Here is a 15,610-nt window from a genome sequence, read left to right as displayed (position 1 = left end):
AGTATAGTATTTGGGCCTATATTTATCGGGCCCAAGTAAAATCCGACTCCACTGGGCTGGAATTTATCGGGTCTGATAAATAGCCCCTAATTTGAGTAACATACATAAATCTGCATGTCCCGGTAATTATTGGCCATTTTTCAGCAGGTTTGACCTGCCGAAATGTATCAGGAGAAAACTGCAGGAGCAACGTGTTAGCAGCCGAACTCTTGCTTGCAGATATCACAATTAACCAGATCACTCGAACAAGGGCCCTAGTAAAATAAACACAACGCTTAAATAAATGTTGTACAATCATGAAGCAGATCATCTCCCATAGTGGCGTAGCAAGGGATGGAAGGTGCGATCTGTCCCGGGCAGCACAAGTTTTGGGGGTGGCCGTCTCCACCCACTATGGTCTGTCATGCGGCCGCCAAGGGTGTCAACCCAAAAACCGTCAGCACCCCCCACACGCAGCTTGGCGGCAAAAGCAGCTACGCCACTGGTCTCCCAATCTATCATGGTCTTGCGCCAGTTGCTTCGTCTGCTGAATGTAATTATGATCGCTAATACTGAACTGTGTGCTTTGCCCTAGAATGAAAATGTTACAACAAGAAAACACTGCCATGTATCACAAAATGAACCCTCAAAACCCCAACAGTAGCCCACTAGGGGTAAAGAGGTCCGGATCACCCCTTGTTTTTCTGTTGAACCCACATTGCTCTTTGCTGTGTTCATTGTGCCACATCTACAGCCAAGTTATGACCTCAGCTACAATCATGGCTGCGCTGGATAGATGTATATTCCCTTGTCGTTTGTGTAGAATATCTTGTGCTTCACAATTCCAGTGTTAATTTCTCATCTCTGCCGTACAATGGTTTTTAACGACGATTCTAATTTAGCCCATCTGCGTCAGGAATCTTCTCCATACTCCATAACCTGCAAATTCCGACTAATTAGACCAATCTCCTGCTTTTAGTCTTGAATTACAGAAACACTGTTTACTTTTTCTGCAATGAGTCTATGTTGAATTTTCAGTGCTTTTTATGATCTTCTACTCGTTACTCATGCCAGTTGTTGCCCACACGTTCTCCACCTGCACTTTTCGTTTCATTTACTTAAAGAATGTCACGTTTGGTGCATAATGTCTCTTCTCCCCCAATTTTTTTGTATCAGCTCAGCAGTAACGTAATACTATTATGTCAATAACAGGTAGGCCGTCTTGGCACCGTACTAACCCTAACCAAATGTAATGGTGGCCTTTTACCTACCAATCCCTAAATAAATGTAAATTCGGACTTGTACATACCAAACCCTGTTTTCACTGCTCCCCCTAAAGTTTTAATTAATTTGCATTTGACAAACACATAGGCACCTTTGTGTACCAAATATGGCCGTCAAAACCTGGCCTTCCTGCCATATAGCATCTTACCATGGGCAATACTCTCTACCTTCCCAGCTGCTCAATACTGGCCAACTGTCCTCTCCTATTTGATCCACACTCAACCTATGTATTGTCTCCTGTAGACCACTTTCCAACCTATTCATACCTGCCATTTAAAATTGCGTACCATCATTGAATGCCCTTGGCTTAGCGGCTAGTTTAGTAATCACAAATGATGCAAAAATGCTCCTATTTCAGCTGGTTTAGGATGTGCACCTGTTTTGCTTTGATGCGAATACTTTGTAAAATGTTGCCATACCATCCTATAACAGCAAAGCAGATGGTGGTTCAGAGCACCATTCTGAGCAGACAGGACTCTTGATTATGCCATATTTTTTAGGCTCGCCCACTTAGCTACTCAAGAGCCTGTTGCGTATTCAGACGGCAGCAAACAAATTGGCCTTAAACTTGTCTAGATTCTCTTCTTCCTCACTGACCCTTGAAGAGCTACACTGGCTTCCCGGAGATAATTATCTTCAAGTCTTTGTTTGGTCCCTCCAACAAAACATGTTTTACCCGAGACACAGTCTTATGGTTGGGATCGAAGTCATCAACCTTGTATACTTGCAGAGTTATGATCCTGAATAAAACAAATAGGGGCATATTCACAAGGACCTATCGCCGAATTTACAGCACTTTATCGCAGCCAAAGTCATGATTAATGTATCTACCCATTCACAAGCTGGTCTTAACAGCACCCAGCACAAGTTAACCCGCGATAGCAGCCGCAAAAAACATAGCTACAGAGGACCTCCGCAACTATCGCTAATGAGATGCAGAGTAGGCGTCCCCGTGTAAAAAGCAGTGAAAACGTCACACCTCAACATTCACAACGACCAGCCAGATCTGCGATAAGAACACAAAACACGCGATAAGGCATTTTAGCAGCAGGAAATTAACACCTGCTCTGACCTGGTGTAAAGTCGGATCACAGTCTGCACCACAAAAGGGAGCCCAGCCTACAGCCACACCTGAAGACAAACAGATGCCATGGAGCAACTGAACATGCAGCACCGACACCCAAGAGGGCCACAACACCCATCGACACCACCCCCAGGACCACCCCTCCCTGGCAATCCCCCGACCAAAGACATGCCACATCAGCTACACCTAAACATGTATGAAATAATCCGCCTGATGTCGCACAATCACAACTGGTGAGATGCATGTGTCATCACAGAAATTTTGAAGCAAACAGTGAAACTTTATTGAAACTAACACAAAAATGAAGTAAAGACACATGGTGGCTCCCCTCAACACGATCCGTAGGTCACAGCCTGCAAGACAAAAAACATGATAAGAAGGTGTGTCCTGCGCACATCAAAGGACAGAGGGAGAGCGAAGGAGAGAGAGAGAAGAAGAGAGGGGGAGAGAGAGAGAGAGAGAGAGAAGAAGAGAGGAGGAGAGGGGGAGAGAGAGAGAAGAAGAGAGAGGGGAGGGAGAGAGAAGACAAGAGAGGGAGAGAGAGAGAGAGAGAAGAAGAGAGGGGAAGAGAGAGAGAGAGTGCTGCCCCTGCACACCCAGGCCACACTGCTCACCTTCTGCCACCGGTCTGTCTCCAACCACTTGCCGGTATGTATATCAGTACACCAGGTCAAACATCAGAGTCAGAGCCGTCATCTGAAACAGAGTCCAGATACATGACTGGCACAGTACACACACTTGTACAAGACAACATTGCCCGCCCGCACATCCACACCCTGGCAGAGGCACCCCAGCCCCTCCAGACACACATCGGAGCATGCCCGCCCATGCACACTCGGGCCTCACTGCTCACCTTCCACCACCAGCTTGTAGACAGGATGGGCCACCACGTGCTGCTGCAAGCCACAAGCCTGGTGCCCGCGGACATGGCACCCTCCACACCAAGCAGCCACGTTGCGCAGGCCACCAGGTCTCACGTCTGGTGCTGGGTCTTGATCACTTCATGGCATAGGACATACCAGGTCAACTGGCACTAATGCAGGCTGCAAACCCGCTCAGCCCAATGGGTGCCACTAACTCTGTGAACCCAGAAGCAAGGCCATGTGGCAGTAGGCCCGCGCAGCCTGCTGGCTCGGCCTACACTGCAGGCCAGCAAGGCACACAAATCCTGAGCAGTCCGGACCGCCGGATGGGGCATCATCGCAGGCTGCACACCCGCTCAGCAGCTTAAGGTGCCAATGACTCAGTGCACCCAAAGTCACTGTCCCATGGCGGGGTGCCTGTGCCGGCCACAATGCAGCAGGTGCCACAAATCCTGTTCAACCCCAGTCAGCGCCACGTGGTGGTAGGCCCGAACCAGCCTCAAGGCCTCGGGTCAGTCATTCAGTCCCCACCGGCAGAGGGGTATGTGATGTCGTCAGCCCCTTTTATTTGCGGGGTCACATGGCCTGTGATACATGTGCCGGATGGGTTTGGTATGCGTGCAAACCTGCCCTCAGGGAGTGGCTGTGACATGCTGACAACTAGACCAATGACCTGCACACCACCAGCGAGTACGCCTGCGACGGGTAGCAATGAATCCCCCACTTGGAGCATTAGCAGAGTACTCTGGCCTGCTGTACGCCGGAACAGTGCAGGGCTTGCAGAAATGACTTGTGGGCACTGGGCATGGTTCAGTCCATGTCCGGACAAGGAAGTGGCTGATGGGTGTGTCCCTGTTGTGGTGTCCATGGTACCCGTTACACAAATTGTTATGTAGCACCCTCTGACTGGCATCCCACAGGATGAGCATCATTGACACTAGGGAAATCACTGTCCCTACATTCATCCCCACATATATACATGAATGATGAAAGACATGACACAGCAGTGCATCACTGGATGTTTATTGCACATCCAGTGCTGTTCTGCAGCTGGAGCGGTACAGGGCAATGCCAAGCACACTACACAATATGGGCCCGTAGAGGGCTAGCCAGAGTCCATCCGGGGATGACAAGTCATGCGGAAGAGGAAGGTACAGTCCACAGTCTGGTCGCCGTGTCATTGGTCATCAAACAGGATGTGGCAGTCCATGTAGCTGACCAAGGTGAGTGCATCTGAGTGAATCAGGGGTCAGTGGAAGGTCATGAGGCCATGTGCAGGACCAAGCAAAAACAGGCCAGGTGGCTGAAATGAATGCTACTGAGTCCTTCTGATCACAGGCACACCCACGTCCTCGTCCCCGGATGCGTGCTCTGGCCCACCTGTGGGTGTTGCAATACCGGCTGCGGCACTGTGTGCCACTGACACATCAGGGGCCGGAGGTGGATTGTCTGCCACACTGTGTGCCACTGACACATCAGGTGCCAGAGTGGTTAGGCCTGCCGCACTGGAAGGCAGAGACACACCAGGGGGCGGAGATGTGGATGGTGTGGGGGCAGCAGCATTCATCATCGCCACGCCTTGTGGCAGCAATGCCATGATGAGGATCTGTAGGGCATGGTAGATCCCAGCTACATTACGCTGATGTGCAGCGGTGGCTGCAATCCTTTCTGACTCCATCCACACCATGTCCTCCATGAGCCTCCGCATGTGTGCCAGCTCACGGCTGGTATCGCTGGAGCCACTCTGAGCGGCCAGGTGTTCTTCTCTCCGCATCATGACTCCAGCTAGTCAGTCAGGGCTCATTGGAGACCATGGAACGGGCCTACACACACAAGGATGGCGTCAAGTTTGGGTGCCATGATGCCGAAGCCCAACTGCACCTGCTCTGCGGTCTCCCTCTGGCACTCCAGCACAGGCACTGGAAGGCATTGTACATTGTGACAGTCTGTGGTTCTGGGCGAGGACCCAGAGTCAATGTGGATGTGCACTGAGCTCTGCTTGATTGTGCATCTGTGCCATTGTGCCCATCTCCACCCGTCCCCCCAGTACCTGGTGGTCACTCACCCTGTTGTGGTTGTGTTGTGTCGTGTCGAGCAGTGTCCGCTCCCCCAACTCTGGCCACAGTCTCCACTGATGACTCTCGACACCAGCTCCTCCATGTCATCCAGCACAAGCTGTGTTGCTGGGTCCCCACCTCCAGTCTGCGCTGCTGCCTTCTGGTTGGCGGATAGTTTCTCCTTGGTCTGCTGCTTGATGTCCTTCTATCACCTCTTCTCTTAACCTCGTCCATTGCCCTCTTGTGCTCACCGACCGCATTCACCTTGTCCATGATGTCCTGCCATATCCCATTTTTGGTGCTCAATGACATGTTGGAGGTGACGAACAGTAGTTGATGGTGTTCCATCACTTCCGTGACTATGATCCTGTTTGCCTGTGGACTGAACTTCATCTTCCTCTTTTTCTTATCTTTGCCGTTCCCTGTTCCCGAGATCCCGGGCTGGTCGTCCGGGGTGCTTGTGGGGTTGCGCTCGTCCACTGCACCTGCTCCGGTTGCCTCCATGCTGCTAGGGTGTTGGTCCGTTTGTGTTTGGGTGTTTTTTCTACTTTTATGGTGATTTTTCCCACCTGCCAGGTGTGTGTTGCAGGCCTGGCGCTGCTTATCGCAGATTTACTCATCGCACTTTGGCCCATTGCAGGTTTTTTGGTGTCGTGGTTTGTGTTTCTGTCTCCATCGAGGTGGTTGTATTGCGGACATTGGCCGCGGTTTCGGCAGACTATCGCATGCTCCCGCCGTGTTGTGAATTCCATGTTGTCACGGAGTTGTTTTCCCGCGATAGGATACGATGTTGAAAGTTGGGTTACGCTACTCTTGCGGTAGTTATCACGCGTTTTTATGAATATACCCCATAGTGTGGCAGTTCTTTATTGCTGACACTTATCGTATGCATAGGTCTGAACTGTGTGTTAATGTACTTTGAAAATGCTGCCACTAATCTCAATAAACAGAACAATTGGACACATGATGGAAATGTTACTTTCAAGTACATCCCAAGGGCTATAAAAGAATGCAAAAAAAGTAATGTAAAAAAGTGACTATTCATTCCTGCTACAGTGTTACATTTCTGTTCCTTACACAGGTGGACTATCTCATGAGAATTTTGAAACCTATGGGGCATATCTACAGTAGAAGTGGCGGAGCACGGATTTTGCCTCTTTGGCTTAATGCCGTGCTCCGCCACTTCTGAAATGCAGGGCTGCACCATATTTACTACAATATGGTGCAGCATTGCATTTCCCCCCTGCACTGGTGCTAAATTTAGCTCCACAACACCACCACCCTGGCACCATAATCTTTAAATGGCGTTTTGTAACTTATATGTGTGCCGCTTAATGCAGCACACATAGAAGCTGAAAAACGAATTTTTTTTTTAATGATTGTTAAAGTGCAGGAAGGGACACCTGAGATGGAAACAAGAAGATGTGATCTTATTTATATGATCTGAAAAGCAAAGTTGTTTATCAAACCACACTCCAAGGTTTTTTGCCTTCTGTACTAGACAAGGAATGTTGCCAAGAGATGGAGGCCAGCGGGAGGTATTCCTGAAAGACAGATCAGAACCAAAAAGAATAACATCAGTTTTTTCAGAGTTAAGTTTTATGTAGTTTTCATGCATCCAAGCTCCTATATTAAGCTCACATTCTCTGAATTTGGACGCTGACACATTTTCTTCTATTAATTTGTGATGTTTTGTCTTCTATCCCTTGCATGCATGGGAGGACGCAAAATTTAATTAAATGACTGGGTCTCATGATTTTGCAGAGTTATTGCTATGTTGTCATGTATATTACAATTGTGTCCATTCCGTAATAATGTATGCACGAATATGTAGTCAACAGTAATATATTGTGTATTTGATATATGAATGAAAACAATATTAAAGCGTAAAATTAGCTTATTGAGTAGGAAAGGGGTTGCCAGAAGGAATGAGGGTACAGATTGGGACCCCACAAAAGTGGAAAAAGGAAGATAACTAATATTAAAAATGGATGATGGATGGGGGTTGGGAGGGGTCACCCTTTTCAAAACAAACAACGGCAGAGAGAGGAAGAAAAGACGGGGGATACAGAGGAATAAAAGCCAAGAGAAGAAATGTAAGAGAGAAAACAAGCAGTAGAAAGAAGGAACTGGGTGGAGAAATAACCTTCAGAAATAGCCACATACAAAGGTGAAACATCAAGTGACAGAACATGAAAAGGGAATGTAAGTGATTGGAAAAATGTGGTTAACCTGCTAGAAAAATCAATACCCATGATTAATGATATTTACATTTTTAAGCATATATGGAAAATGCAATTACATCCAAAAACAAAACATTTTATGAATTGGTCTCTACCAAATGGTCTATGCTACCCATCTTGAAAATTTCAGTTGAACAGTTTAGGTGAAATGGTTTCTCAGAACTGGTATTCTGTGACTTCCTTTCTCAATTAAATCAAGTACAACCACTTAAAGGCACTACTTTAACACCAATAAATATTGCTCTGACTTTTCCATGACTGTACAATTTTATTTTCTATTTAAAAAAATGAAATGTCTATCTAGATTTGGCCTTCAAATGTTAAGTGCAGAGTGGTCAAGGGGTAATTTATAAGTGCCCCAAAGGTAGCATTTACATACGGAAATATCCATAAGCAAGCATTGGAAAGAAGATTGTTGCCAGCAGGTATCAAGAGCAGGTGGACTGCAAGCCAATGCCAGTGGGTACAGGGTGCCAAGCTAAGGAGCACAGGTTGCGACTGAAGTCAATATCCTGTAGCTCGCAGGCCCTGGGAGAAAGGACACTGACTAGGCAAAGGGCATACCCTGTTACTTAGAAGGGGTACAGGCTTTACATACCCAGCTCCAATTGGGCAGGGGAGCTCAATAGCCACTAATTACTCACATTTAAAAATATTTGTTATGTATATGTGCGTAGTTATGTATGTGGGTTTATGTATATACACATTATTTTTCTAAATATTATTCACCACATATTCAGTTAAGATCAGCACCCTGTAATATTTTTGTCACCCATTTTTAGTCCAAAGGTACAGCTTGCCTATGATTATGTATACTGCACTTTTGACTGCTGATATTTCACAACTATTACAGGTTTGATTAATTCCGACAAATTACCAATTTTAACGGGAACTCTAAAACACTTTTTGTGCATATAGAATAAAGTATTAACAACAAATAAATTGAGTATTCTGTGAATTAAAGTCTAATAACTCTATCAGATGCCTCCTGGTTGCATTTACAACTATGCTCTCATCCTAGGGACTAACTGTAATACACCTAGAAACCATAATGGCATTATAAAACCACATTACACAGTTATCCTTTAGGTGCCGAATATGAGCTTGGGTTAAATGCACGAGGCAATCCTCGCCACAGGTAATTACGTTTAAAAACACGTTATCAGTGCTAGTGATGCTTCTGTCATTGTTAAATGGGGAATAAGCTTTTACTTGGAGAATATTATTTCGATAAGCAAATGTTCTTGTTTTCAATGTGTTTATGCATTGCAATAAGCTTGCCTAGGGCTTTATGGAGAATGTTTCTTAGCAGCTATGTATCTATTAACTTAGAGGAACGGCCTATTTTATGGTCTTCCGTTTTGAGAGGAAGTGATTTATTGGCAGTTGGAAGAAAGGCTGTTTGCACGCAGAGTGTGAGACAAATTGGGAACCATTAACGGAGCATGTGTGTCTTTTGTTCCCAGTGGTGAGAGGCTCCATCAGAAACGTCAGCCATGATCCGGAGCACCAAATGTCCGAAGTGGAAGTCAGCGTGCAGAAGGTGTACAGACAGAAGAACGGAATCTTCCAGCAGGACGAATTCACCGGGGAGTGGACCGGACCCATCAAAACGCTCCTACAGTGTGGCGTGAAGAAGGGCGAAGGGGCTTTCCTGTTTACGGGTAATGAGCACTTCGGGGATGCCTGGCTTGGGTGTGCACCCCGCTTTAAAGACTTCCAGACTATCTACCTTGCAGCCAGACAACAGAGAACCAACCCTTGCGAGTTTCAATTCAACTGACTGCAACCTACATACATACGATTGAGGTTTGGCAAAGGAATATATTCATATTTCCTGTGTAAATTCTCCGGTACCGTTTTAAGGTGGATTTTAATTCCACAAACTGTTCGCCGATTTACAATTCAGTCACCGAGGCTGCTAAGGACAATTTTAAAAGCATGTGCTGCAATCTGAATCTCTGATCCAACGCAAGAGATACATATTAAGCAATTGATGATAAGGTGTGTGTCAAAGCCTTCACATCTGGGTGGAAAAAATGAGTAATATTATTTGGACTGAATTCAGAAAGGGGAGTTGGAGATGCATTAAGTAGTGTTTACCTGTCTCATCTGATAACGTGGGTCTACGCCAGGGTTTAAATATCCCCGTGGTTTATTTATGTTTTAATCGGGCCGATATTGGGGGAAATTCATTTTTCATTAGTGTCAATTTCTTTCCTAGTCAGCGTATTGTGTCAAAGGTGCTGTAACTAACTCCTGAGATGCGAAACACATGATATTAATCTATTTTCTCCATTGCCCACTACGAGACATACTGTAAACGGTAGCATTTTATACACTATACACCTGAACCTCAAAAGTGTCTGGCAACAACGCCCTCTAAAAAAAAAACGAGTTCTTAATTTGTCACTCCCTAATGGTAATCCCCACCTCACAGTACATACTAGATACGTCTGGAGAGAGGTGAGGGGTGTACACAGAACTCCGACTTTAGTTCCAAAGACAACTCATCAAAGAGCTTTTGATAAATGGTGGATTTTAATACCACAGGTACCAAGCTTGAAATGAGATGGCACAGTTCACCACTGGCACCTGGACGGATTACTTCACAGAACCCACCTGTGTTTCAGTCAAGTAACCACTGAAACATGGCAATAACAGCAGACTGTGAAATATCTTCTGGGAACATGAATTGTTATGTGTTGATTTGCATCTATCAGAACTACAGCAATGGACGAGTCCGTTGTCTTCCTAGAAATATGAAGGCTACTCACAACTCAGGCCTTCTTGAAATCTTTAGAGGGTTTATGTAATCTGGAGTCTACATCTATGCTTCTGTTTACAAGTACAAACTGTATTTTTAATGTTGGCCACCAGACAATAATAGCAGGCTCAACTCAGCTTGGATTAAGGCCTGTTGCTTGTGCGCCAGAGTAAATCCCAATGAACTTTGATTGTACGTTTCATCTATGGACCGCCAAGGTCAAACCAAATGTGTTGGTGTTTCAGATAAATAGACATTTAGGTCACAGGGCAAGATGCCAAACATACACTACCTCATGGATGGTTTGGATATACCCGGAAGGGTGGTCTCTGACGTTTGTAAAACACGGACTCTGGAGGAGGTGGTGTCATTTAAAGCAACAATTTTATTTTTGGGAGATGAGTTTAGACTAGAAATAGTTAAGTAAATATTGCACTGTGATTTTTGTTGTTTACTGCGGCAAATGTTTCTTTGTATTTGCATGATGCGTCTTTTTGTGCTTTATATTGATATTTTTTGTAAACTTAATGTATAGTTTAGGAATTCATGGACAGAGCACATTTTTCAGAGAGGTTCATGGTGCTCTTTTTCATGGCTAGTTTTCACGCCTTTACTCGACTTCTCATTTCCAGTGATTAGGGAGGGGAAGGGTGCAGTGGATATAAATAAGTACTGAGTCTGGCACTCCCCAACCCAAAGCTGCATTTTCAGCCCCCACAAAGACACAGTCATTTGTTCTCATCCGACTAAAAACAACAGAAAGGCTCCGTTGGACACAGACATTGCCAAGTTGTGTGCAGAGCCACATCTTCTCCGGTGCAAATGTGGCACAGAGGGTCACCTCATGGTCAGGCACAGGCTGCTGTGCATACACACAACACCTGCTTCCTTTGTAGTCCCTTTTTACGCAAACATAGAAGGGCGATTCTCCTGCTGCCATTACGTCATCGCCAGGTATACAGAAAAAGGCACGGTAACTGCTGTGTACAGCTAAGCTGCATCTACCACCAGCCCAGCCCTACGTGAGCCAACGTACGCACGCACGCGCGCTCCATCTGCAAAGACACTGCACTAATTCTGGTTATTAGGAAGAATGGCGTTACTAAATGTATTCTACATATTACTTACGATGACAATGTTATCTGTCTGAGTAGTGAGCACCATGATAGTGGTGTCTATTCATCTGCTGTTTGTCACTCGCACTCTAATTAAGGCAGTATTTATGGCACCAGTAGAGATGCCGCACCGTCTAAGGTGTGGCGAGCCTTCTATGAAAGATGCAGGTCTAAGAAGCATCCAGTGAGATTTGAAAAAATGGAAAGTTAATTGAGATGCCGATTACTGCATGAAATTCAAATTTAGTAATTTGCACATTTTGTAAAATAAAACAGCAGACTTGCTGTATTTTTACTTCGTCTGTATAGTTTGGAGTACACATGTATATACATATCTTTGCATTTGTTGTGTTTTCAGATTAGATACAGGAACAGTTTACCAGTGCTGCATTACAAGTCCTATTGTATTTATCTTTACAGCATTTGAACCCGAAATACCTATGGATTACCTATGAATTACTTGAATATTGTTTTAAACATACACAGGATTATTGCACTTAAGAAAAGAAAGTACTGTATGTCAGTGATTATATGGAATAAAAGTGTTGTTTTGCAGTTTCGTCGCCTTCCTGTGGTGTGTAGCATCAGCCGTTCAAGTTAAAGAGTTATTTATTCCCTATAACACTGTAGTATCATGATACAACAGTAACTAGCAAGGTCATAACAACTGCAACTATGGCAGATTTGCCAACTTTGCTCTCTGTATTTACCTATTATTCCTGGAGAGAAACTCCAAGGGGCAGATTTACAAGAAACTGACACATCTGTAGAGATGCGTCAGTTTCCCTGCACCTCCTTGCGAGACCCTTGCGCCACCATGGATGTGCTGTATTTACAATACGGCGAAGCATGGTACAAGGATTGACAGTTGCATCAGAAATTCTGATGCATCTGTCAGCCCAAAAGTCATGCATTGCTCTCCAGCGTCGTGTCGCAAGCACAACGCAACTCCAGTAATGTTTGCGGAAGGCCTATACTTAATATACTGTGTCACGCCTTACACCTGCTCCAAGCAGGCTTAAGGTTTTGACACAGTGGCGTCCTAGAAGTGGCGCAGTGAAATCTTGTAGATTTCACTGCGTCACTTTTACAAGTCTTTCCTGCACGGGAACGCCCAGCCTGCATACATTATACCTGATGCAGGTATAATGAGACGCAGGGCTTCACAACGTGACGCATCTCTCTAGATGTGTCACGTAAATTGGCTGCATTTTTTACATCATCGCTGCGTCACAAAAGTTTGCAGCGTAAAAGTGTTGCAAGGGACTTGTAAATCTGCCCCTAAGATTCTATGAAAGCAGGGAGGTGAATATTATATGCATCCCCCTTCCTTACTGAAAACATTCAACAGCAATAAAAAGGAAATGATGTCTCAGCGAAAAGATTCAATACAAGTCAGTCAGCTAAGAACTGGAGCACTTTTACCTTTGTGAATGAAGCGAACAAAACAGGAGATTTGAAGGAAGAGACGCTGCCAGACAGCAAGACAATAAATAGATTCTAAAAAGTTGAAAAAGGAGCAAGATAAAGCCTTAGTAAAGGGGGTCATCATAGGATTATAAGAGAGAGGGTAGTATTATAGCATCACCAGGTTTCAGCAAGGCAGGTAAGAAGTTAGCCAAAAGCAAAAAGAACAAATGACGGATGGAATGCTGAACAAATCAAACATTCAACCCAGTCACAGATCTGGGTTTGACCCATTTTTTTGCTCACCATGCCACCCTAGTTTGGACCCAGCCATATGCCAATCAGTCTTGATGCTGCTCCCCATGGGAACAGTAAAGCCCAAACTGCCAGGCCAGGTCCTCCCTAGACTGGAAACAAGCATCCTAGGACCAGTTTCAGAGTATTATCCAGGCTAGCTTGACTTCAGTGGCAGGGTGAGCATTGGACCCACGTCTGGGCATACCCTTCCCACTTAGGACGACAAAAGCAAAAAGAACAAATGATGGATGAAATGCTGAACAAATCATACATTCACCCCCAGTCACAGATCTGGGTTTAATCCATGGTTTTGTAGATCACTACGCCCCCCAAGTTTGGACCCAGCCATATGCAAATCAGTCATGAACCAGCTCCCCAGGGGAACAGTCCAGCCCGAACTGCCAAGCTAGGCGCCCCCCTGGACTGGGATGCTTGTTTCCAGTCCAGGGAGGACCTAGCTTGGCACCAGTTTCAGAGTATTTTTCCCCATCAGAAAGGCTAGCTTAAATACAGTGGCACAGTCAGCATAGGACCAACGTCTGGGCATACCCTTCCCACTTAGATCGACAAAAGCAAAAAGAACAAATGATGGATGGAAAGTCCATTACCCAAGATTCTTTGCACTTTAGCCAGTTCCTGATGTCAGAGATGAGCCCCCTGACTGCATCTGTACTTACATCACCAGTGCCAGTTATGGACACTTCTCCTTTCACAGCTTCAGAGGACACTATCTGGGTGTTTGGTCAGAGATCCACAACGATTTATAGAGGAGTTGTAATACAAGTGTTAGTGCACTAAAGTAGCTACTTATATGTTTTCACACATCATAAAAACACCATCCCTGTGCACACCAGGCAGAATCTGAAATTATGCTTATTACCCATACCAAGCAAGGCAAAAACGATATACATTGGAACACATCAGGGACTGTAATGCAGGTTAGGTCATAAATCATGGCTGCTAGGCATACTATACACATCCTGGAAGTGTGAGGAAAAACAGCTTACCTCACCTCATCAGGATATAAATATGAAACAGGTAATGCACAAAACAAGCAGAATTACCCACAGCATAACCATATCCCTATCACCACATGTCACTTGAAACCCATCATTCACAGTAAGCTCATCAGCAACAAGCAGCAGGAACTTCTGCACTTCTCTTATGTGTAATGCGGTACCCAGTGAGAGCCTGGCTGTATGAAACCCACGTAGGCCGCAGGACCGTCTGCATGCCTACCTGTAGGGATACAGTAATTTCCAGGTCAGGTTTCCTAATATGTGGCAAGTCTCGAAGCGGGGATCTCTGCCAAGGCTCCACCCGCAATGGCCCCACACGGAACAAATGCCCCCAGGTATGTTCACACACGGGGAGGAGGACGCAAACAAGGCAGCTGCCCGCGAATGCCCAGTGCAGCTGCTGAGCTTACAGGGATGGCAGCGGAATTGGAACTAGACTAATTCCCTCAGTGGTGCGCTGGTCAGGGCACCTATCCTGCCAACTAACAGAGTGATGCAGGACGAATTGCTGTCTCCCCCCGGCACAGGAGACTTCCTGACCGTGCCACGGGAGTGACAGCTTTGGAGCACTGATGTGCTCCCATGACCTTTCATTGCAGCGGGGACCCTCTCGCTCAGCGGGACACACAGTAGTCTGGTTCCACACCGGGAAACTAGAGGCTGCAACTTTTCTTGTGGAGGTGGCCCCTCCCTTGAGTGGTTGTTACCAGCAGTGAACGAGGAAGCCCTTGTTGTCTGGGTGACATGGGGAAGGTACCGGCTCACTGGCTCGTGCCTGCACTGCCTCTGCGGCGCAAGCGCATCTCCTGGATTTCAAGAAAGAAAAGACACTCATCTGCCTGTTTAGGCAAATCCAGTCCGGCGACAACAGGGAGTACCCCACCTGCCTTGGGGCAAAATGTTGAATCAGCACACTCTTCTTGTGGAGCTTCATGCAATGCCCACCATTCAAATGAGGCACAGGGGTGCTCAACACGCTCTGTCCATTGCCCGCCAAGAACGAAATCCAAATAAAGCGCTTACCAGGTGCTAAATTTTCAAATCTCACAGGGCAGGCCACCAAGCCCTGGGAGATTACTGGTGGCACCAAGCAGGAATAGATGCAGAAGGCCAACACACAGATTCCTTGTAGGGAAGTAGGCAGTCCTTGCAGCCCTGCGGGCCATAGGTCAGCACAACAGACAAGGGAGTTCCATGGCGGTTTCTCTTGGCAGCATAGCAGTTCCTTCTGACAAGGTGCAGTCTGTAGAGCCATCAGCGCCTGGCTACATGTCCCACGCATTGTCTAAAATCATGGGGTCAGAGCCCATGTACTTATACTGAAAAAGTCTTTGATCTGGAGGTAACTTCAAACAAACGTGAGAAGTGCACAACATCCCCATTCACTTCCCAGTCATGGCTCCAGACACCCTACAGGGGGCAGAAACAGCATTGTGAAAGGCAGGCAGAGCCCTATTCAGGTGCAGGTAACAACTCCTCCCATCACTATAGCCCA

At 46.0% G+C, this 15,610-nt stretch overlaps 1 protein-coding gene across 1 annotated transcript in view; it reads left to right on the top strand.

The window, feature by feature from the left end:
- The window catches only part of LOC144767303 (meteorin-like protein), a 38,835-nt gene extending 29,542 nt beyond the window's left edge, over positions 1 to 9,293 (top strand). The window contains exon 4 of the mRNA XM_078650800.1: positions 8,977 to 9,293. Within this exon, the coding sequence (XP_078506926.1) occupies positions 8,977 to 9,293 (317 nt within the window). The remainder of the gene's footprint in view (positions 1 to 8,976) is intronic.
- The last annotated feature ends 6,317 nt before the right edge of the window (positions 9,294 to 15,610 follow it).

This window comes from Lissotriton helveticus, chromosome 7 (genome assembly GCF_964261635.1).
Source record: "Lissotriton helveticus chromosome 7, aLisHel1.1, whole genome shotgun sequence".
NCBI classification, from domain to species: Eukaryota; Metazoa; Chordata; class Amphibia; order Caudata; family Salamandridae; genus Lissotriton; species Lissotriton helveticus.
The sequence above is the reverse complement of the archived record's forward strand: the minus strand, read 5'-3'. Positions and strand labels throughout refer to the sequence as shown.